Source organism: Penicillium citrinum (assembly GCF_028827155.1).
Source record: "Penicillium citrinum strain IBT 23319 chromosome Unknown utg000002l:1.0-3833315.0:1.0-3834789.0, whole genome shotgun sequence".
Lineage (NCBI taxonomy): Eukaryota > Fungi > Ascomycota > Eurotiomycetes > Eurotiales > Aspergillaceae > Penicillium > Penicillium citrinum.
Window position 1 is genome coordinate 3,552,806 of NW_026622687.1, and position 21,662 is coordinate 3,574,467.

Here is a 21,662-nt window from a genome sequence, read left to right on the forward strand (position 1 = left end):
TACTATGTATGTAGATGGGAGATGCTAGGACATACTGAAGAATGTTTCAGTCTCAAGAGTAAACTCAGATCAAATCGTATCAGAATCGATAGTGTGGAATGTTAGATACTGTTCCATTGGCCCGTCTCTTCCCCGCAAATTGATCGACCGCTGGTGCTTCGCCTGTGCGTTGACTCCCAGACTTGCATATTTCTGCGCGATCTGAGCTAAGATTCCTGACATATCATCTCTGATTTGAAATTTAATGCTCTGCGGTTCTTGTAGAAACAGGGTATGAGAGGGATCCAAAATCGATAGTGCCAATTGCGAGGGCCGGGTACCTGGAACCAAACTGTGATAATCGTGCTAATGCATACCCTGATGCAGGTCGCTCGATTGAGTTTGTACGTGAAGGGGAAGATAAACGGTAGTTCCTGAAAGTCATCTATCTTTATGGTATAGCCTGAGTTCTAAATTTGTGATGATCGAATGACAGCCGATGTGTGCCTGAGCGTTGAGTCTAAGGATGGATAGTTCAATGGTTCAAAGCGCAGTGCTTGAGATATCTCCCAATTCAATTGAAATATAGAAATCTGTAGAATATAGATTATCCATAATTGCTATAACCCCTGAACGCAGTACGAGGATCCGTAGTGTCACGTACCAAATTTCATGGCGTAATCGACCGGGATTATCAAACCATGAACGTTTTCCAATAGTTTGAGATAGCAAGCACGGATATCCCAATGGCATGTACGCAAAAATGGATGCCCTATGTCAAGTTCAGCCACCATGGCCTAAGCTCATCGCCACCAAGCCCCCCAGTGGCGTTTGGAGTCAGCTTGTGGATAGGCTGATGAGGCGACTTCGTATGGCATGACTCGATGTGACCATGGAGCTCAGATTGAAGACACACTATTCAAACTCTGTCCTCGCAGCTCAGATGTCCATGCAATGGAATCCGAAACCATTGAGAATAAGCCAATGTCGAGCTTGAAAAAGTCGATCAATAGGGGGTTCTGTCAACCTTTTCATTCACAATTATTGCCGTTGTGGGCCGTCACTTCCAAATTTTTGAAAATTTGAAGCTCATAATGAGTATCTTGGCAGCCCTAAGAGCATCGATAAAGTCATTGAATCAAAGCAAGTCATCCCTTGGGATGCAGGGGCACCCGCACTGTCTGGGGACACTTTGGCTTCCCCCTGGCCCTTGCTGTCAAGCCAGGTCCGTGCCGGGGAAGTACTTTCGATCAAAATAGTGGAGAAGATGAGAGTCAGTATGATACAACTGAGGCTATATCGCATTTTCCAGTAGAGTCGGATCAGGCTGACGACAGTCTTGGATACTACAGCTTCAGAATGCTAAACTATTGGCGTTAGACAAGAATGAGCGTGAGTGGCCGGGATCAGAGACGAACGAAACTAAATTAGTAACAAATGACCCGGCAATTGGACACCTGGTAGATTGGATCCCAGGGAGCTGGATCGGAAACAAAGTACAATAGTCCCGGTGGTTATTGCAGGATGACACATCTCATATCTGATGATGTCGATCATTCTTCGTCTGTGGCCAAAAGCCGTCCTGAAACTAATCTGCATGAAACATCAATCGATCGGTACTCGTGTGCTGTTGCAATTTATGTAGTTAGAAAGTGGGAATCTAGAGAGAGTTCTCGTCCAACGAGATAGCAAAGACAAATTGGAGGTCGATATTGACCATCGATACGATCAGCGTCCTACGACATGGATCGACGATGCCGGTGCGAAAAGTGGAACGGGTCCCACATCCCGAGCAGATGAGAGCCACTTGGGGAGGGGATGGTTACTTTACCCCGGGGTTGGGGAGGAGGTTTGAGAGTACTGTACCGATCAGGCAATGGTTCATCTGCTTTATTTACCAGATATTCGGTTCCGCAATGGTACTATGCCGGGGGCTCTTTACCTACGGGGTCTTTAACCGTGGGACTGAGAAACGATACGTCCCCTGTGGCTCAGCCTTAGACGAGCATTAGAGTTTCAAAAGCTCATCGCCAATCAGGTCAACGCTTGGGCCCATTGAGAGCTGTCAGACGCGGCGGTGCCGTAGTGCTCTGGGCTTCTAGATGAACTACGGAGTAATCCGTTCGACCTTCTGGATGCGCTGGGACCTACGACGTATTCTGGTAGAGGCTCGAGTCAAAGACCAAATGCTCATCCAACCCATGATCGACTGGTTTGATCGAGCGTATAGATTTGGTATTCCATAGACCCACTAGGTGTACATAGACTGCACATCCATTCGCAATGTGACATACAAACCGCCCGGGGAGAAGCGTCCGGGAGGCAAATTGGGATTTTTTGGGATTGGAATCCGCGACTAGAGTAGTAGGCGCGCGGGACGTTTCGCTGGAGAAGTCGTTGCTGGTATCTTTCTCCAAGTTGTTTAAGGGGAGTGAAACCAATGATTCACAGTCTACTGTAGTTAGCTCGCCACTGACTCGGTGGCGTGGAGTTTCTCTCAGGAATCTGCAGCAGCTCGAGGTCGAGAATGCACGAAAGCTGGCGAAATCGCCACGCAGGTGCTGTGTGAGCAGATGGTATCTGTTTCAACCAGATGGATTTCCTGGGATTCGGGCCTGGACTGACGCGTGATGGATCAGAAAGCTCCCCTGAACCCCAATGCAGGTCCGAACTAGCTCCTCATAGCGCCGAGACCAGACAATTGGAAGAGATTGTGCAGTACTACCATTGAGGTCTCCCAGTAGATTGGATTCGACGTGAGCCTGACGTTCTTTAGTGGGAGAGTCTATTATCTGTAATAATCTAAAACATCCTAGCATCCCCCAAACACCGGAATATTGTATTGAACAATAACTAGCTGCTCCTCCAGCATGTGTATTTCTGGCAACTACACATTCCCATCATGCCTGATGACGACGGAGGCCACTATTTGTCACCGTTGTCCAGAGCCCTACAAGTCGATCAATACCCCTCGTAGAGTGAAGCCAAAGTGCGTGGAGCGGAGAATAGCAGAATGAAGAATTGGAATCCGCAATGTTACCTGACCCTCGGGCTATGGGGGAGGAAAAATCAGCACAGACCAAACAACGTCTGACCTGTTCGACCTGTCTGACCTGTCGCAGGGCGATCGGTCAGTCCATTGGAGCTCACATATCCATGGGAGGTGTTAATCTCTATAATTTTTGTAGTACAAAGTAATTGTTCATCATTCAATAAGAGAACATCCCCAATATGATATTGTCCACCTAACAGGTGTCTTAGCTTAATTGAAACATACAAATTGTCTTTCTAGGAGAAAGGATAGCGAGACATTGAGTGGGGCGAGGATCGATGATCGACGTCCGGGGGCGATCCGTGTGTTTCTTACAGTAGTACCACCAGACTAAAACTCGCACTAGCCTTTACGGTGATCGAACAGTATTAATGAAAAAAAAAATAAAAATCAGAAAAAAAAAGAAGCAGAAATGAGATGTTGGGGCAGATTTACCAGCAAAAAAGTTCGATGCAAGTCAAACGCCATTTAGACTCTACTCACATTGCGCGGAACGTATGAGGCGCAGCCGGACATTCCAGACGCTGTTGGGCTCGATGCACAGCTGCAGGCTGCAGGTGTGAAAAATCATTTTCTGGGGGTTATTTTAATTCAAAAATGAAAAATCGTAGAAATCAATTAGGCCCGAGCTTTTTATTTTATTTTTTTATTTCTTAAAATCCCGAATTTCTTAAGCCCTAATATGGAAATCCACTAGGTTAGGGATGCGAATCAAAGTCGATCGACCCTCTCTGCACTGATTAAACAGCAAAGCATGAACAAGCTTCCTTTCCAAATGTAACTACTATAAACCCCTTGTTCTCCTCCAGCCTTTTCGTTGCTTCTCAATTTCCACATCTCACTACCTCCATCCCGTCCATTAAAGAAACCCTTACTCTCTCCCTTATAACATCCCCCAGCAACCCTCGAGACAAGGGTGATCTTCATCTGAAACCCAGCCTTCAATACAACATCCCCTGCCCCTCTGCTCCCCCAGAATCTAGCATCCTACTTGCTCCATTGATCTCCCTGGATCACTACTGTCTCGCCTGTGAAGTGGTACCTTTAGCCGACTTCCAGCCTCACGCCTCTTCATTCGGCAACCCGTCTAATTCGCGACGCGCTGCAGCCGTCTCTTCGGTAACAGAAGTCTCATACTCTGCATTCCTGGCCTTGCTTTCGGGCACGCGACGCGCTTGGATCTGATCCGAGTCATGGCGTATAGCTGTAAGTTCAATCCCCACCCGCCGATTTGATGCCGGGCCAATTTGTTTATTTCTGCTCGTTTGTCCCTCTCTTTACCCTTCCAACATTCTTTCCTTCGTCCTCTGTGCTAGTTCCCTCGTTCAACTAGCTTCCTTCGCTCTCTCTCTTTCGTCCTTCTTTACTTTTCTACTTTCCTTTCATTCCTTGTCTCTCCTTCTCAGCCCTCGTTCACTATTCATTCCCTCTAAGAAGCAGTAGGACTAACATCCCACTGCTATCAGGTGACAGCATCGTTGACCCTGTCGCCAGTCGTTCTTTCAAATCTGAAGACCTTGACGATATGAGACCTCAGGGCCAACATATCTCTGACCGATTGACTGTTGAAGTTGACTGCCGTTCTCTGGGCCCTAGTGAATGCCCCTCGATGACCTCGAGCTTCTCTCCTTTGGAATCTCCTACTCCGACTCCCACTAGTCTCTACAGCCACAATTCAATGGCTTCTCCAAGTTGGCATGAGGCCGGCCAGTACCATGGTATCCCCATGGAACGCCGAACCTCCGCTACACCGCTTCGTAGCGCATTTAAGATGGCTGATCTGACATCCGGTGATCCTATGGCTATGCCTTATGGCAACGTGGATCGTCAAGATCAAATGCCTATGGAGTATCTTCCAGGTTACGATGAGAACGTGGACCAGTTCTACTTCCCGCAAGATGTTCCCAAAACTTTCGACCAGACTTCATTTCCTTACCAGGCCCCAATCGGCCAATATCACACTATGCCTCGCAACCATCATTACCAGTATCGACCTCAACAAACAACATATCTACCCGAGTCAGCTTCGAACCCTTGCCTGTCTCGACCAATCTTCAACCAACCACCCACAGAGCGCATTCCTAACTCTGTATCCATGACAAACATGCTTCAATTCATGCCTCCGGCCGACTCAATGGCACCACAAACCATCACTCCCTCGCAGGCTTTCGGGCAACCTGTTACTCCCCCTTCGTCTTCTTATTCCGAATTCCCTGCCAATCTTCACACATTCAAAACTCACACACCGTCTACTCCTATGCGGTCAAACTCAATCGGAACACCTTCGGGTACTGATACTCCCATGAGCCGTCTATCGGGGGGAAATGAGTACCAGGAGGAATTCCCTATGTCCCCAGTTTACCGTGACGGAGTTATGCGTACCCACCGGCAACCATCTCGCAAATCTTCCAAGAAGCAATTGATCCGATCTAACCTCAGCCTTGAGAACCTCCCTGCAGTCATTAAGCAGGTTCAGTTCAAGTGCAAGGAGCCTGGCTGCAAGGGTCGGTTCAAGCGTCAAGAACACCTTAAGCGACACATGAAGAGCCACTCCAAGGAGAAGCCTCATGTTTGTTGGGTCCCTGGCTGCCATCGTGCATTCTCACGAAGCGACAACCTGAACGCACACTATACGAAAACCCACAGCAAGCGGGGCGGGCGCAATCGCTATGTCGCTACCCTTGATGAGACCAGTCAGGACTACGACCCAGACTTCCGTGGTCAACTTACGCCCGATGGACGCCCTATCTGGGGCTCCAAATTGGAAGATGCCATCCCTGACTGTGGTGATTTGGATGGGTGGGACGACTAAATGAAACCATTCAATCCACAACAAAAGCAAGCATCATTTTTCAAAAGCAAAAAAAAAAATCCACAATCGCGCGAAACACCAAATACTTCAAACCATAAACGATACACTCAACAAGTTCCACGACTCACATCGAAGTCATCATTCTAGATCTGGCTACGCAGGGACCTCCCCTTTTCCAAAGCGAGCCTTGTTATGTGATACCCTTTCTTACAAGGACCGGCCACAACGATGGAACAAGCATTTACCGGCTAGCTTGCCGATATGGCGTTGTACATGTCTCCCGGGTACGGGATCGGAGACAGATCTCTGTGATATTATTTTTTCTCTTGTGTCTTTTTCCTTTTATTCTTATTCTTGCATAATTTGACCGGTGCTAAAAGGGCTTGGTGCGGTAGTCTGGGTTCTTCTTTTGTCGGCGTTTGCATATCTTTACCTCGATCGTCGGTTTGGATAATCACTAGGGAGGAATGGGAAACGATCATGTACAATCAGCTACAATGTGCTTTTTTATTTTCTTCAGATCCTCGCGTGTACCACCATTGATATCACTCTTAACACACTCAAACCCAAAACATAATATTCTAATAATGGCTTATTCTTTTTCCAAATTCTTTTCTTCACCGTAGATCTTGGTCTCTCAGGCACCCGCATACCTGGTTCAATAGATCTGCTGGCTTTTTCTCAAGGCTCGGGATCTCCCCCAACTGTTTGACCGTGTCATATCCTTGTCTTCACACCGTGGGGCGTGTTAGTATCGTATTGAATCGTCATCTGCCGCTTGAACATCTCCGCGTCTCCACCATTCCACACATCCTCTCTCTTTCTTCCCCCCTAAATCATACAGTAATGCCTGGCACCGAATGTCGCGGACGAATTTCTTTGATATTGCAGAAATCTGTATTTACATTACTCGATAGATTTGCCAAGTTCGTACAACCAGGGCCATCGAATCTTGTTCGACCCCGTTCCGCGGTTCTCCAATGCCAATGTTACACATCACACCCACGCCCCGACAGTTCGAGACACCTCCAGCATGTCCCTGAATCCCATCCGATCTATCTGGTTATGTGGATCAGCTAAATTGGTGTAATCCACTCGATTGCCACACCTTCAACCGGCTGCTCACATTTCTCATGGCGTTATTCGTTCTCACCCAGAGCCCATCCATCCTATCACCTCCACATTCCAAAAAGTCACTGGCTGGCTTCTCATCTGTGGTAACCTACAGTATTCTCTCGTTTCAGATTTGTTTTCTATCGTATGAGATTCAATAGATTCGATCGGCCCAGTTAATCTAGTCATCATTTCTCTTCAGCCTCGACATAGCCCATTGTCCTACGGCATGTGGCGGGCTGGACAACAGACACCCGCTAATAGTGCAGCCATAGCATAGGATCACCATTTCCAGGTTCTTTTTTTTTTTCTCTCTTTGAGCAGTAATGATTCATTACGAGTGAGAAGTTTCTTTTCTCGCTAACGTACCCTGCGCCACTAGACGTGACCTTCTGTGGCTAACAAGACGTGGTCTGCTCCCCCCAAAACAGTACGCGCGCATCATTGACACCACGAAATGGGTGACATGCATCATCTGCCAAGGACTCGGGAACGACGCTTTGACGATCTAGAAGTCAGAGCCGCGCAAGTCGGTCGAGAGACTCGCCTATGCTCAGCTCCTCCAATGGGTCTGTACATTTGTACCCTCATTCCCGCGGGCGTGGTACTGTACAACTTTGACCTACTCGGATGAGATGTAAACAGTAACTTGCAGATGCAAAACAAAAATCATTTTCCTGACATTGTCCCCTGATCGACTCATATCCCAATTAGGGAATGTCTCAAAGGATTTGGCTTTGGCTCTAACTCACCAGTTCGTCATCGATCAACAGTTACGATCTACAGATTCTCGATGGCGCCTGCATATGCTTGCAGTGCTTTGACAAGATCACTGGGAGATCAACAGGGTGTCCTTTTCGCACCGCTACTTGTGTTGCTCCCCTTCAAGGTGGTAATTATTTTTAGCCGTAGCTTGTAACAAAGTACTTTGGCTCACAATACTACCCTCCATTACATTCTACTTTACTTTTTTCTCTTTTAATTTTCGATAATTGCTATTTTACGAATTGTCTGATTTCAAATTATGGGGCTCATCTGGTACGACGAAAAATGCATGGCAAGAGACGTTGATTCCGGCATCGTTACACCGTGTAATGCTATGTACTTTGGGTAGAGTGATATCAGCTGAAGACCCGGGAACAAAGTACAGGGTCCAGGGTCTTTTTGCGTCTTCAATCTGGATGCATAGAAGGATATCCTCAGGGGAAAAAGTCTTGCCAATTTGCTTTTTCACGGTTCTGGAATTTGCCGGGACGGTGAGCCGGCGCTGTTCGGACATTGTTTTCTTTTCTTTTTTGAGGGGAATGAGCTCATGCTTCGAATATCCCGATTTGTCATTGGATGTTGGGAAATTTCCCCTTTGGGAACATTCGAGGTATGTATGTTCCAACGGCCTACAGGAACTTTGGAATACAGTACACAGAATCAATCTAACCTTGCAGTACTATGTACAATAAATGTGGCCGGTCTCTCTGTAGCTTCGTGGTATGATCTCCTCCCCCGCCAAGTATCCACGCAAGCACGGCTGGAAGGATGCGGGATGATCAATGGGGTAACGTAGCTGGGGTTATTATAGCATTCCAGTCATTATCCAACCAGTTGGAACCCATCGCGTGCTTTGTTGGTATGTCTGTGCCTCCAGTATGTCGGCTGGGCGGAACTTGCTGGTACATATGCCAGTTGCCAATCTTGTCTTGTTTAGTTTTGTGATAAGGGAAGTTTTCTTGTTAAGGTTATTCTTCCAGAAGTAGACGCCTAAACTACCCTGAATGCTGCTGTTCGATGCAACCATGCAAAATTTGAGCGAATTAGCAATTGTCTGCGCACGATTTATGATGATGCTGCGGGCGACATGCATTGGAATGTGAGGCCGGGGTAGGATGAACTTCTGATCGAGTCGGTCTGGACATTTCCTGTATTTCGATCGAGAAAACAAATGCATTGTCGATTTATCATGCATTAATCTGTGTAAGCCAGAATTGGGAATTTTCCCTCGGACCAAAGTCTCTCCCAGTATCAGTCCATGAATGCCATCTGGACTGCTGCTCTCATCCCTCGCTTAATTGTCTTACATTCTACATAGTATTGCTCTTAGATACTGATGCAAACTCAACTTCGAACCCAACTGCAAAATGCCTTAGGTAAAATGGAGACACTCATTTGAGTTGTATAATGTACGTATTAATGCGCGATTTTCCAAATCAATAAATCGGGTGCTCATGCAGCGTGCTGTCGGTGTAGTTCGGGTTCATGGCTTCTATAGCGGTGAACACAATCGAAACTCACTTGCCTGTCGCCAAGATCGTTCCTGTCTGTCAGTTCTAGAGAAGAAACTTTTACTCAATGTAAACTTATACTTGCAAAGTTAATATATCTGCAACAATTCGAATGGCCTACTAATACGAGTCAATGCCGCATATGCATCAGACAGCAAGTTCTACTGCAATTCCCGATTTGATCTCCCGTGCTTTCGGATTGACCATCAGCTTCTAGATACGAGTTAATTATATCAAAATCGGGCTTAGTAAAGTTGAGCAGAAGGTCTCCTAGCCTAACTTTTTTTGTCAAATGGGGGTATTGAAAGATAGACACGTTTGAGATAAGCATCGTGATGCTTGTTTAATACTTCGAAGAGGCGCACAGAAAGTATACTGGATATTATGCCCAGTTAGAAATTTAGTGACTGACTTCAATTTACCAGTATAGGGCTAAGAGTAACAGTCTTGTATCTCACAGGGTTGTGCGATAGTAGTGAATTATTTGCACAGTAATCGTGGCTTGCGCTATCGACTTTCTGATGCTGATATACTTCATCCTTGACAGCATCGCCTATAAATTCAGGCTTTGCTAGGTAAGGCTGAGTTAGTCCAGTCGATACTAGGGGACTTGTGCCCTGCCTTGTTTATGTATCAGACTATCAGTACAATATCTCGATAATGCCCTTGGAATAATGCAGGTCTACTCATACTAAGACTACCTTCTCCCCCCCCAAAGAACAAGCATAATAATAGTCTGAACTATAGTATGCCTCATGGTCGATCTATCATTTTACTACGCTAATTTACAATCTCTAGCTTGATTGTTTGGTGATCTCGGAGTTTCGAATCTGGAGTATGCATACCTTGGGTTCATTCTTAATGACCGAATCACGAAAGAAGCCCAATTTGATGATTCTTTCAAAACCGATAGAGCCATTTTGCACGTCTCATACTTTAGAATATCCTCATATTATTCTATTACTTTATTACTTTGGCTATACTCCATGGACTAACTAGTCCCGAATAAGGTAGTTTAATATGGCTTATGTCATCATTGTTATAAATTTGCGCGTTGGCCAGCGGGTCATCTTTCCCTCCTAAAAATTCTGACAGCTGAACCACTTCGACCATCTGCCACGAGAAAAATGTATTCTCCATGGCGATATGGCAGAGGAATCCACTGTTGTATTAGTAGTAACCGACTCTTTGTTTTAACTCACAGAATAACCTTGTTTGAACCTTCCTATGATGACCACTTTCTATTGGCGTGACATGTCCCGTGGACACCAATAAAATTATCAAGCTCAACAGTCTGAGTTAGGATCTTTCAAGGTTCTCTGTATATAGAATTACAATAGTTGCAGCATGCTTTAGAGACCCTTTCAGATAAAGTGATACAATTGAAGATTACCATTCCACTCGAACACATTCTGACTTGTTTCTCGAAGAAGCTCTCAGGCATTGGCACAAAACTCATCATACACAAGGGAATAATCCTTGTTCATGAATTTACATCAGGCCGACTATTCGATTCGCAAGACACTATGCATCATTGCCAAGCTTCTGGAATTGCTGAGGTACGGCACATTGATACCTGCGAAATGCTCGTGTACTGATCTTCTCGTTAAACATCTCATCCAGCTCTTCGAATGAACGTCCCTTGGTTTCAGGAATCTCGAAGTAGATCACCACTAATGCGATGACCCCCATACCCGCAAAGATCCACCCGATCTTTCCACCCAAGTCAGCTTCATCCGTATTATACAGATACGGGATGACTACGTTCCACACCGTGGAAAAAAAAGTAATTGAATGTGAAGCCAATAGCCATGGACTTTGCACGAAGGCGAACAGCAGACACCTCGCCGGCTATAGCCATGGCAGGACCAATAGCTGGTCCATAGACCCACCATGAAAGCTGGAGGAAGATACCAACCACCCTAGTAGAAATTGTGAGTTACAGGGTTCAAGAGAGAAAATTTGCAAGAACGTTGAACTTACCATAATGCCTGACTTGATTGAGGAAAACAGCCTGCAATGCCCATCACAGTAAAAAAGGTGACAGAAAGAGATATACCAAACAGAATCAGTCGTCTGCGTCCGACTTGAGTCATGAGATAGGCAGTGAGGATAGAACTGGCGATGCCAAAGCCAATACCAATCTCAGTCATCATGCCAGTCTTGGCTGCAGACATGCCAGCTTGGACCATAAAATAAGGTCCATTGGACATGAAGCTGGACCCGATGACCTGTTGTAGAGCATTGCAAAACAAGATGATGCGAGTACGACGCCAATTTGTCCCGCGGAAGCACTCAATAAAAGTTGCTTCCTTGGAGACGGCACTGCGTGCCTTTTCTTCTTCATTGACTCGAATGATCTGATTCAATAGCCCGGTGATCTCTGATTGTTTGTTTCCTAGTCGAGCTAGAGATTTCCGTGCTTTTTCAAGGCGATTCTTCATGACGAGAAAGTAAGGCGACTCTGGAAGTACCGGGAGAAAAAGGACGATCACTCCTGGCCAGACCCAAGCGGCAGCAAAGAGTACCTGAAGTCAAGTTATTTTCAATATTCTAACAAAAATATGGGGGACACCGGGGGTTTTCCTTGACTTACTCTGTACGCATTCTCAGAGACGATTGACATACGAGGCAATGCTACCGAGGCAGCAATCATATAACCAAGGTTCTAGATCTCATTAGTTTGATGAATATACAATATTCACATTTGGGCAAATTACCATGCAAAAAGTGAAAAATGATAAAGCAATTCCACGCAATGGAAGTGGTGTCACTTCTGAGATATAAGTCTGTCCAGTTGTCAAGCATATGCCCATTGAGAGACCATTCACAATCTTGCCAGCAAGAAAGACGCCAGGCGAGGTTGAAGTATAAACCACAGCTACACCGACTGCAGAAACTATCGCACCAAGCAAGAATGAAGCACGCCGGCCCAGAAAGTCCTGAACGGGACCGGCTGTGGTGGCTCCGAGCATGGTGGCTATTTGTGCCATTGCATTCCATAGGGACTGCCAGTATGCCGGAATCACGTAAGATCCATTTGCCAACTCTCCGAATTGCATTCTAAATAGAAGTCAGGTCAGGTCTTCCGACTAATTATTCAAATCATTAGAGGAGCATACGCAAACCCCGGCATTGAAAGTGACAATGATAAGACCAGGTTATCAAACCCATACATAAAAGCCCCTAGATTTCCATAAAGACAAAAAAGAAAGACCCAAGAGTTCTGTCGCAGATACTGCCATGCAGTTTGGTCTTGTTTTCCAAGTTCATCTGGTATAGTTTCGTGTGTTGTGACATTCTCCAGGTGTGAAGAGTTTGACTTTAGATCGGCGGCCTCCATTTTGTCCTGGATCCTGGAATCTGGGGCATCTGAAAGGAGGAATAACCAGACATTTGAAGGCCAGCAATCTACCCCGGGTTTTCCCCAGTGTGGGGAAGCCGAGCTGGTTGATTTTCAATGCTTTCCCACTTCTGCGTCGGGGTAGATTCGCCCGATACTCGGGATTCCCGAGTATCGCTAAAATCATCTTGTATATCTCTGCCCCACGACTAGGCGTGTTGAGGCTAGTCTCGCTTCGTTGAGACTAAAATTGATATAATATTTCTAGTGCATCCCGATTGTTTCAAGACAGATACAGTGATGTTTGAAAAAAAAGCTATTCCGTTCATTATGTCAAAATAGATGGATTGCGCTCTATCACCTGCTGAAATAAACTCGCCTGTCTCTTTCAATGTGGCATACAGACAATGATCCTCCCTGAACAATTTCGGCCTCAATATCAGCCGATGCCTCCACCTCCAAGTATTCTTTACTCCATGTCACGGTAATACGTCCAATGGGCGTGGAAAACGTCCCACTGGCCGATTCTAACAGTTCCGTTCGAGGCGCAATGCGAACTCTTTTGAAGCCCGGTTGAGCCGGATATATTCCAAATATCTGAGTCACGATCTCATGAACAGGGCTTGCACTCCAACCGTGACAATCACTCCGGGCATTGTTCGCATGCTCGGCCCAGGTAGTTAAGTTATCTGCAATCATTTGTCGCCATGGCGCCATGAGGGAGTGGAACAGCTTTTTGTATAAGCCGACTTTCTCCACCGCTCGGAAGAGATAGAATTGCATTGAATAGGAGCATTGGGCCAAGGTTTTATCTTGCAGTGTGCGCACCATGAGATCCTGAGCGGCTTCCCCAGTAATCGTCTCTGACAGGATTGCAAATATTTGCGTGTGTTGACTGTACTCTTTTGTTGAGGGGCCATCCGAGTATATTTGTTCCTCGTGGCAGTGCTGATTGACAGCCCTTCGAAGGTGATTGGCTCGTGTAGCGTACTCGGAGGCAGTATCTCGTCTTCCAATAAAGTTGCATATCTCGGCAGCTTGCATCAAAGTGACGATGTACAGCAGACTATTGAAAGTTGCCATCCCAGTGGTTTTGTATGCTCGGGGCATGCATGACTCGAATATTTTGCCTGGGACAAACCACTCTGGTACCCAGTCGACGAAGGGCCAAGTATCCTCGTCAAAGCGGCCAACGAGCCCGATATCGTTAATCCTCTCTTCAAAGTGATTGAGAATTCCGTCGATTGTCGCAAGGTACTTTCTGACAACAGATGCATTTGCAAAATAATGCATATGGTCGTGGATCATCGCGACAAAGTATAAAGAGAATTGAGGAATTTGTTTACTTCTGAATCCAGCCGGGAATTGTGCTTTGACCAGCCCATCAGGACCTTGGCTTGCATGAAATTCCTGCAGTGTCTTTCGAGCAAGAGTGTCATCTGACGATATCTGATAGGTGAAAAGCATCTGAAGTCTGGAATCCGAGATAAATTGATTCTGCTCGTAGAAAGGGCAGTCTTCGTATGTCTCGTGTCGACAGTTTTTCAGAGTTCGCAGACTAGTCTTCCAGATAGTGTTGAGCTCTTCATTGGTCTGGATATCAGTCGATATTTCGAGAGGATAGTAGGTTTCTCGGAGGGTCAGAGTTTTTAGAGTTAGGGGTTCCTCGGCAGTTTTGATTGTAACTTGGATGTATCGGAATGCTCGAAACCAAAAGGGCTCAAATATTTGCTCGAATTGACCATCGGTCACGGTATAATGATCCTCCATGCCGTATAGTCTGCCATTGGAATCTGCCCGGTTTGATTTCGTGCGAGGCATAGGAAAAGGTGCCTTTTCGACCCCCAGGTCTTTCTCATAACACTCGGAGTACAGCATTGTTATACTGGATCCTTTCCCACCACCGCATTGAAGAGTTACAAATGCTGTAGTCAAAGACTCTGTCTCTATATCGACAGTGATAGAATCTCCGGCGGGTATTTTAATGGCAGAATCCTCTTTCAGGAAGCTTGTCCATTGGTCTTTGCCTACTGGACCTTGACATCTGACAATCCCATCAAATCGTCCTTGCACTTCAGGAAGTTCTGGAATTGGCCTCGGAGCGAGTCTCCATGGGGGCTGAATCGGAAGCATCTTGACAGGTCGAAATTGCAATATAGCATTCCCCCAGGCGGAATCATCGAAATTGGGAGATTTCCAACCAGTCAGCTCGGGTGCCTCTTGGACTCTTTCATTGTTTGAGAGGAAAGGGGGACCTAAGATGAAATTCCATTCAGAATGAGGGATGATTTGTCGAGTTGTCTCTTCTAAACATTTCCATGTTGTATCTGTAGACAGTGAAAGATTCTATTTGTTCATTAATCAAATTGGTTTCATATCTCCCTGGTATCATTATGAAACTTACTTCCAGTTCGCAGTGTGATAAAAATCCCGGTAATTCCGTGCTGAAGATCGATGAAGAGCCAGCTGTTATACAAGAGTATCGCAGTACTCGTGCACTGAGGACGTTCTCGCCCTCAACAAGATAGGGCAATAGATCTACAGTTTCATAGTGCCATCGCTCCATATAGCTCTTACAAGGACCGAAACTCAACCGCTGGCCATTGATGAAGAGCCTGTATCGACTATCTGCCGATACATGCACCGGTAGGCTATCGATATTTAGAGTAGCTGACCATTGGAAACTTTTGCGGAAGAGAAAATAACGTCCTGGGTGGTTTTCTTTTTCGTGATAGCCTGGTAACCAAATCCACTGAGCGGATTGTGTCCAGTTGGATGCCATATTGGGAGAACACTCTATGTGAAAGGAGCTTTGATGACTTCGATACCGGAGAAGGGCACTCATCAACGCTATCAACCTTTGCCCTGGCAGATGCAAGTGTTAAGAAGTCGGAATGTGGAGGAAACTCGGATTTTCCGGTCGGTGGCGTTTACCCCGAGAAAGAGCTTGACCAGCTGAGATGCGATGATTACGCGTATGAAGAGACTAATGGGACTAATTACCATACAAGCGATGAAATGAATGAAATGGGTATTAACTCAAGTTGCATTTGGGACCCTTTCCGTTATTTCCAACCAAAACCGAAGCCAACCAACCAACCAACCCCAAACGAAACTCCTTTACAAGATGGTATCAAATTTGAACCCATAACCCCCACCATATGAGAGAAAGAGAGAGTGTGAGAGAAAAGAAGAGAGAAATCAGTGCCCAAGATAGTACAAACAGGAAAGGCAGAAAAGAAGAGGATCGTAAGAAAAGGATGGAAGGAAAAAAGAGAAAAAAAAAATCAATGGCAAAAAGTTTTGCGAAACGCCAGTCTCTCAAGTCTCCGCGATGCCTGGTCCCTGTACATTCCCAAACAAAATAAGATGAAACAAAAGTGAAGAAGACTTGAGGGAGCGAATCTGTCTTGCTGGAATAAGTAATCAATGCTCTACGGGGATGTTCCCGCCAGATATAGTTTTTTCTTTCGTAAATCAAATCGAGTCAGATCATGTTGTAGATCAAGCCAAGGGATATCGTATTGCCATTCATGCTGTCGTCATTCGAAATCAGCTTCCCATTCCATTCTGCATCATGCTCTGCTGTTGTAGATGCTGCATGGCTGCCTGGTTTCGTTGCTGCTGAGTAGCCTCCCGCTCGCGTCGCATGAGATCTTGGACCCATGCCTTTGCGTTCTTTTCTAGTCCGGCCCCATATTGCTGGGCAACTTGAGGCGGATATTGCGTGGGCGGACCATATTGAGACATGAAGCGTTGCGACATTTCATGACGTAGATGCAACAACCGTTGTTGGTATAGTCGATTATATCGCTGGGCCATATTAGCGCCCTGCATATTGGGCATTTGTCCTCCATTGGCTTGTGCAGCTGCCATCAACATTTGTTGTTGCTGAGGTGTCATTTGCGGACTGCCTTGATGCTGATTCGGTTGACCTTGAGAAATCTGGCTATGCATCTGTGGTGCTTGTTGCATTTGTCCCTGCGACATTTGTCCCTGCTGATTCTTCACCATCTGCATTTGAGCAAATTGAGCCCGCATAAGTTGCGATTGATACGCCTGTTGGTTTTGCATATTCGGCATATTCTGCTGTTGACCTTGCTGACCCTGCTGCTTCTGTAGCATCTGCTGCTGTGAATGAATGTTCTGCTGGGCATGTGCGCTAGCTTGCATTTGCGCAATCTGCTGGGGAGTAAACTGGCCAGCCATTTGTCCCTGCTGAGCTGCAAGCAACTGCTGCTGTTGTCGCTGCTGTAACAACATTTGTTGTTGAGGGGTTAGACCCATATTGCCGTTCATTTGTGGTGTGTTGGCCATGGTAGCCTGGTTCATCATTGGTGTTTGTTGTGCCATTGTATGAGTAGGGCTTCCCTGGGTGTTCATACGCTGAGTTGGTGTGACATTGCGCATGATTGGTGTGGCATGCGACATCGCCGGAGTGCCCTGAGTCATCTGAGGAGTTCCATGTCGACTCGCTCCCTGCTGGCTCCGTGAAGGTGCCATGGGGTGGCCCATCACATTTGGATGTCCATGTTGCATGGAAGATGGAGGGCGTGGAGGACTTCCAGATTGCTGGGACGCGCTGATGCTCATGGGAACTGCCTGTGTGGCCATATTGTTACCAACCAGTGGCGAAGAGGTGTTGTGAGGAGTTTGATTGCGTACGACTGGGGAGGACTGTTGCCCTTGACTGACGCCATTTGGTTGAGCCATAGCATGGCGATTCTGGGCTGCAAGTTGAGCTTGTGCCTGCTGGGCTGCGAGCTGCTGTCTTCGGGCTTCCTCCTTGGCATGTTCTTCGCTCTGGCGTTGCTCAATCGCACGTCGTCGCTCTCGCTCCTGCTCCTGCTGTTGTCTCTTTGCCAGCTCCTGCTTCAGCTTCATCTCGTGTTCGCGTTTAGCCTTCTCCTCGTGTTGCATACGAATGGTTTCGAGGGTCTTGAAACGGGAGAAACGAGGCTCAAACGGCGCCACACCTGCCGCATCATCCACAACAGTAGCTTTGGAGCCGCCACCAGCCCCTGTAGCTGTTGGTTCGAGACGCTCGTCCATGATAAGCATGAATCTCTCTTCCTCGGCAGCGAGTGCTTCGTCTGCAGCGAGCTCGGCAATAGTCCTCTTGCGACGCTTAGGCGACGGTGGGGGATTGGAGTGAAGCGGACTCTCCATGACCTTAAGCAGGTCTTGTGAAGCTGCAAAGCTGTCTACAGGCTCCAAATAGAGTGGAGGTGCTAGAGCTCGAACAAGTAATGACTCGCATTGCGGAAGATCTTGTGGCTCAACAAGTGTTTTCTGTCGTTTCGCGTCTTGGCCACGATCAGCCTGAGTCGCGGCAGGTGACTGTGGCACAACGGATGATGATTGGGTGCGCGCAAGCTGGTTCTGAGCTGCTGCTTTCGCAGCTTTTGGGTCGGGGGTTGTCACAAGTAGCGTCAATTCGGCCTGCAACGTGCGGGAGGTAGGGTGCAACACGGTGGTGAATACTTTGGGCTTTGGCACTGCAGGCTTTTGTTCTGCCTCACTGCTTTGACCCTGTCCATCAGAGGGTTGTCCATTAGCCTGAGACTCAGGCTGGGTTGGTGTCTCGGATGGTTTTGAGCTTTGTAAATCGGCGGTGAGTTGATTTTGCTTCGGGTAGGGAACAAAAGCCGACGGCGTTACATGCTCGTTGTAGTTATGTAGGGAGAATGGGGTATTGTTCTCATTTGACTTGGATGCGGAGGTCTTGTGGGCTTGTGCAGACATGGACTTGTGGTCGACGACACGAACAATGAGGCAGCCTTTTTTGATATATCATCAGCAACTAATTCGTGTAAACAACCAAAGGGTGTGGCAGACGCTACCTTCGTAGAACTTGACACCCGAGCGTAAGAGCTCCTCAATCAAGTCATGGGGAACAGTTCCGGCGCGGATATGCTCAATAATGACCTTCATCTCTGAATTGTAAGGGAAACTCCCGTCTTGCTGTTCAAATCGAAAATGCGTTGGATGAAGATGTACTATGAGAGATGGTGGGGACTTGGAGTATTTCTTGAGAATGTAAGACGTGGTTTTCACTAAGGCGCAACAAAGGGCAAGGTTAGCATCTCCGACCTGCGCATAGGCATTGGCGTACAATATCAGGTTCATATCTCACCATATGGCTCTGAGGACCGTTTGCCAGTCCGGTCCCCATTTCCATTGTTAGTTGTCCTTGTTACTGGACGCCCAGAACGCGAGGTAGGATCACCAGGCTTTTGCGACTGATTCCGATTCCGATTGAGAGAGCCCTTCGCGATATTCGCCCCATTCGCCATACCATTGGTCATGCTGGAATTTGAGGTAGTGGGATTACTCCCCGGAGGACGTGTAGATGTTGTAGGTGGCGAGGACGAAGGTTGCTGGGTCTTGACTCCGTTAACCCCAACCTGGGGGAAAGGCGGGGGCGGCCGCTTCATCTTCGGGGGATGAGAGCCGGGCTTTGAGACCGCAGTAGCCATGCTGGCGGGACGACCTGCGCTAACAGTATGTTTAAAAGCGGATTAGAATGCGATTTATCGGGAAACCGATTTGACGATGCTGATTGAAAGCTGGGGTCCGAGAAAGAATGGGATAGCCGATGCGCGAGACATGTGGGGATCGGTCGGTCGGCCTTGGTCACCAACGCGGCAAAGTCAAGCGGAAAATAAAAAGTGCAGTCAGCAGTCAGAGACGCCTAGGAAAAGAGAGTAAAGGCGGCCATCCAACGATGTCGCGAAGGAGTCGGGGTCCAAGGAAGCGCTTTGGGGAGGTTCGGCGGAAGTCGTGCAGCGAGGTCGCTGGGTGATGATGCCAAGCCGCGGTCGTGATTGTCACATGACTTGGGAGTGCCTAAGATGGTTTAGTGCAATTTTGGCCGGAAAGGGTAATTTCTATACAAAGGGAAGAGAGTGGTTTGATAATAGCTTTCATTGGCTTGAATTAGGGAGATATAGCCCCTTATTTGTATTAAAGAATTATTCAATGGAATTCAGTCCATGTCTGAGACAAGTGTATCTCATTATAAGCTATGGAATTGAGTCAAGCCAGCAACAAGATGTGCTGAGATTGGGGGATTATATCAAATCGGCAGTGAGCGAGAACAAGCTTGGGAAACAAGAATCATGATAACAGGGGAATCGAAGGCGCAGAATCGTCAAGAAGAAAGGGCAGAAATTATGGACATGCAAATATAATCGATATCAACATCAACGTCGTGTGAGAAGTGATCGGAATAAACCAGACTAGTCCAAGCCACTGACTCGGCGTCGCCAGTCGTCGCCAACACGGAGGACATCGACGACATCAATTCGTTTGCCAATACCTGTTGTGCCGTCTTTTTGCCACCAGCGCTCTCCCTTATCAGCAAGAGCCGACTCATCATCACTATCAATGAGTCCACCTCGACCACCCTCGTCGCCAACGACAACGATGACCTGTCGAACCCATCCAGAGATATGCTGAACAGCTTCACCTTCATTGCCGGTGAGAGACTCTTGAACATAGACAAGATCCGGTGCAAGATGACGGACGAGGTGTACATAGCCAGTAGCTGTACTGAAAGGCATGATCATGTTCTCTTTCTCGACTAGGGCTTGGGCTTGTGTGTATAAGGTCTTGAAGAAGGGGCTGTGGCTGTCCAACTCATCATCTTGACGGGGCTCGAGGGTCTGCAGATCCTTGCTTGGAAGTTCGCCGGACGAGTTCGCCTCTTCGGTCGCAATATTCGAGTAGGACGAGGCGATCGACTGAGTGGCACGCGATGAGCTCCCTTGGCCGATTGCATGCTTCACTTCCGGGGCGTAAATCAAGACGAATATCCGAGAGGTGTCCAAGTTGACATGCTCGGGCAGATGGGATAGAATAGACTGAAATAATCAAGTAAGTAAGGGAACAGTCTCAGGCTTGAAGAGGCATCAGAGAGAGGAAGAATAGACACTTACAGCATGCTCGGAGGCAAACTCATCGGAATCAGCAGGGGAAAGAGATGAGATAACAATCACAACAGTTTTCTTCTTCTTGTCGACTGATTGTTGCGCAGTGGCAGGTCCTCGAGAATTCAACGCACCACTCATCGTCGGAGTCTGTTGACCACCAATGGCACGAGATTGAGCTTCTTCGGACCATCTGGTATGATCTTCAAAGTCGCCACGGTTTTCTTCGCGAATTGAAGTCAAAGCATTTCCAACAAAAGCACCGGCAGCTGTCACACCAGCCGCGACTTTTCGGCTTGCGCCGTCAAAGATCTGTTGCGGACTAGGAGTTCGGCGCAAAGCACCCTGCATGCGACTCATAAAGGTAGGATCATACGGGGTATCCCCGGGACCAACATCAATTCCTGCACTTCTCGCATACCCTTCTGCGCCATAAGCGGGAGGAGGGAAATCGCCGGCAGCAGGACCAGAAGGTGGTGGAGGGTAGGGGCCTTGTCCGTCGTGGGGGCGGTCATCTTCGTCATCGTCTTCATCTCGTTCGCTCCAGATCCAAGCGGCAACGCTCAATGTTGCGACTCCCACGGTGAGAGCGAGAGGAATCCAATACCCCATAGCAGTTCGGCGCCCTGTCGAGCTGAAGCCAGTACCGGCGCCACCGCGACGGCGGCGAGGATCCTGGGGGGAAAGACATTGTCGCAAGTCGGATTTTAAAGATAGCGCATGTAGAGTTAAACAATCGCGGTCGCAGATAGAGATATCAGTCACATTGCAGGGCTCCTGCAAAGAAGAAGAAGGGAGGTGGAGAAGAGAAGAAAGACCAACCTCAACCTCGGGGCTCGGAAACATGTGGCTGGGGGTGGATTTGGGGGGGAAAGACTACCGCGGATGTTTACACTGTAAGTTTGCATTGTTTGCACTACGGTCTGGGGAGATAATCACGTGATTATACAAAAAAAGAAGCGCGGGATGCGATGGAGTCATCCGGCATTGTTCCATTCGCGGCAGATTGAGCTGGAATATTCACGGTGGTGTGCAGACCTTGTTTGAAACCGGTTTTGAGCTCAATTTGGTTCTAGGAAGCTTCAAAGAGAGCTTTTTGAAGGAATTCGTCTAGATTGATTAGAAGAAGTTTCGGCGACTCTTCCCCCACCATATC

At 47.3% G+C, this 21,662-nt stretch overlaps 5 protein-coding genes across 5 annotated transcripts; 1 reads left to right on the top strand and 4 right to left on the bottom strand.

Moving 5' to 3' along the window:
- Positions 1-4,104: 4,104 nt before the first annotated feature.
- Positions 4,105-5,843, top strand: brlA (C2H2 type transcription factor BrlA; the record flags this gene model as incomplete). The annotated part of the gene is made up of 2 exons (XM_056642068.1): positions 4,105-4,237; positions 4,498-5,843. The coding sequence occupies exons 1-2, from the start codon at positions 4,225-4,227 to the stop codon at positions 5,841-5,843; spliced, it is 1,359 nt and encodes a 452-aa protein (XP_056504562.1). The 5' UTR covers positions 4,105-4,224.
- Positions 5,844-10,756: 4,913 nt separating this feature from the next.
- Positions 10,757-12,368, bottom strand: N7469_003149 (maltose permease Mal61; the record flags this gene model as incomplete). The annotated part of the gene is made up of 6 exons (XM_056642069.1): positions 10,757-10,962; positions 11,006-11,154; positions 11,216-11,760; positions 11,829-11,900; positions 11,953-12,295; positions 12,355-12,368. 6 exons carry the CDS (start codon positions 12,366-12,368, stop codon positions 10,757-10,759), a joined length of 1,329 nt encoding a protein of 442 aa, XP_056504563.1.
- A 564-nt stretch (positions 12,369-12,932) lies between these two features.
- On the bottom strand, positions 12,933-15,357 carry N7469_003150 (uncharacterized protein; the record flags this gene model as incomplete). Its single annotated transcript, XM_056642070.1, has 2 exons — positions 12,933-14,921; positions 14,980-15,357. 2 exons carry the CDS (start codon positions 15,355-15,357, stop codon positions 12,933-12,935), a joined length of 2,367 nt encoding a protein of 788 aa, XP_056504564.1.
- A 770-nt stretch (positions 15,358-16,127) lies between these two features.
- Positions 16,128-19,054, bottom strand: N7469_003151 (uncharacterized protein; the record flags this gene model as incomplete). Its single annotated transcript, XM_056642071.1, has 3 exons — positions 16,128-18,355; positions 18,419-18,631; positions 18,712-19,054. The coding sequence occupies 3 exons, from the start codon at positions 19,052-19,054 to the stop codon at positions 16,128-16,130; spliced, it is 2,784 nt and encodes a 927-aa protein (XP_056504565.1).
- A 762-nt stretch (positions 19,055-19,816) lies between these two features.
- Positions 19,817-21,352, bottom strand: N7469_003152 (uncharacterized protein; the record flags this gene model as incomplete). Its single annotated transcript, XM_056642072.1, has 2 exons — positions 19,817-20,440; positions 20,516-21,352. 2 exons carry the CDS (start codon positions 21,350-21,352, stop codon positions 19,817-19,819), a joined length of 1,461 nt encoding a protein of 486 aa, XP_056504566.1.
- Positions 21,353-21,662: the final 310 nt, after the last annotated feature.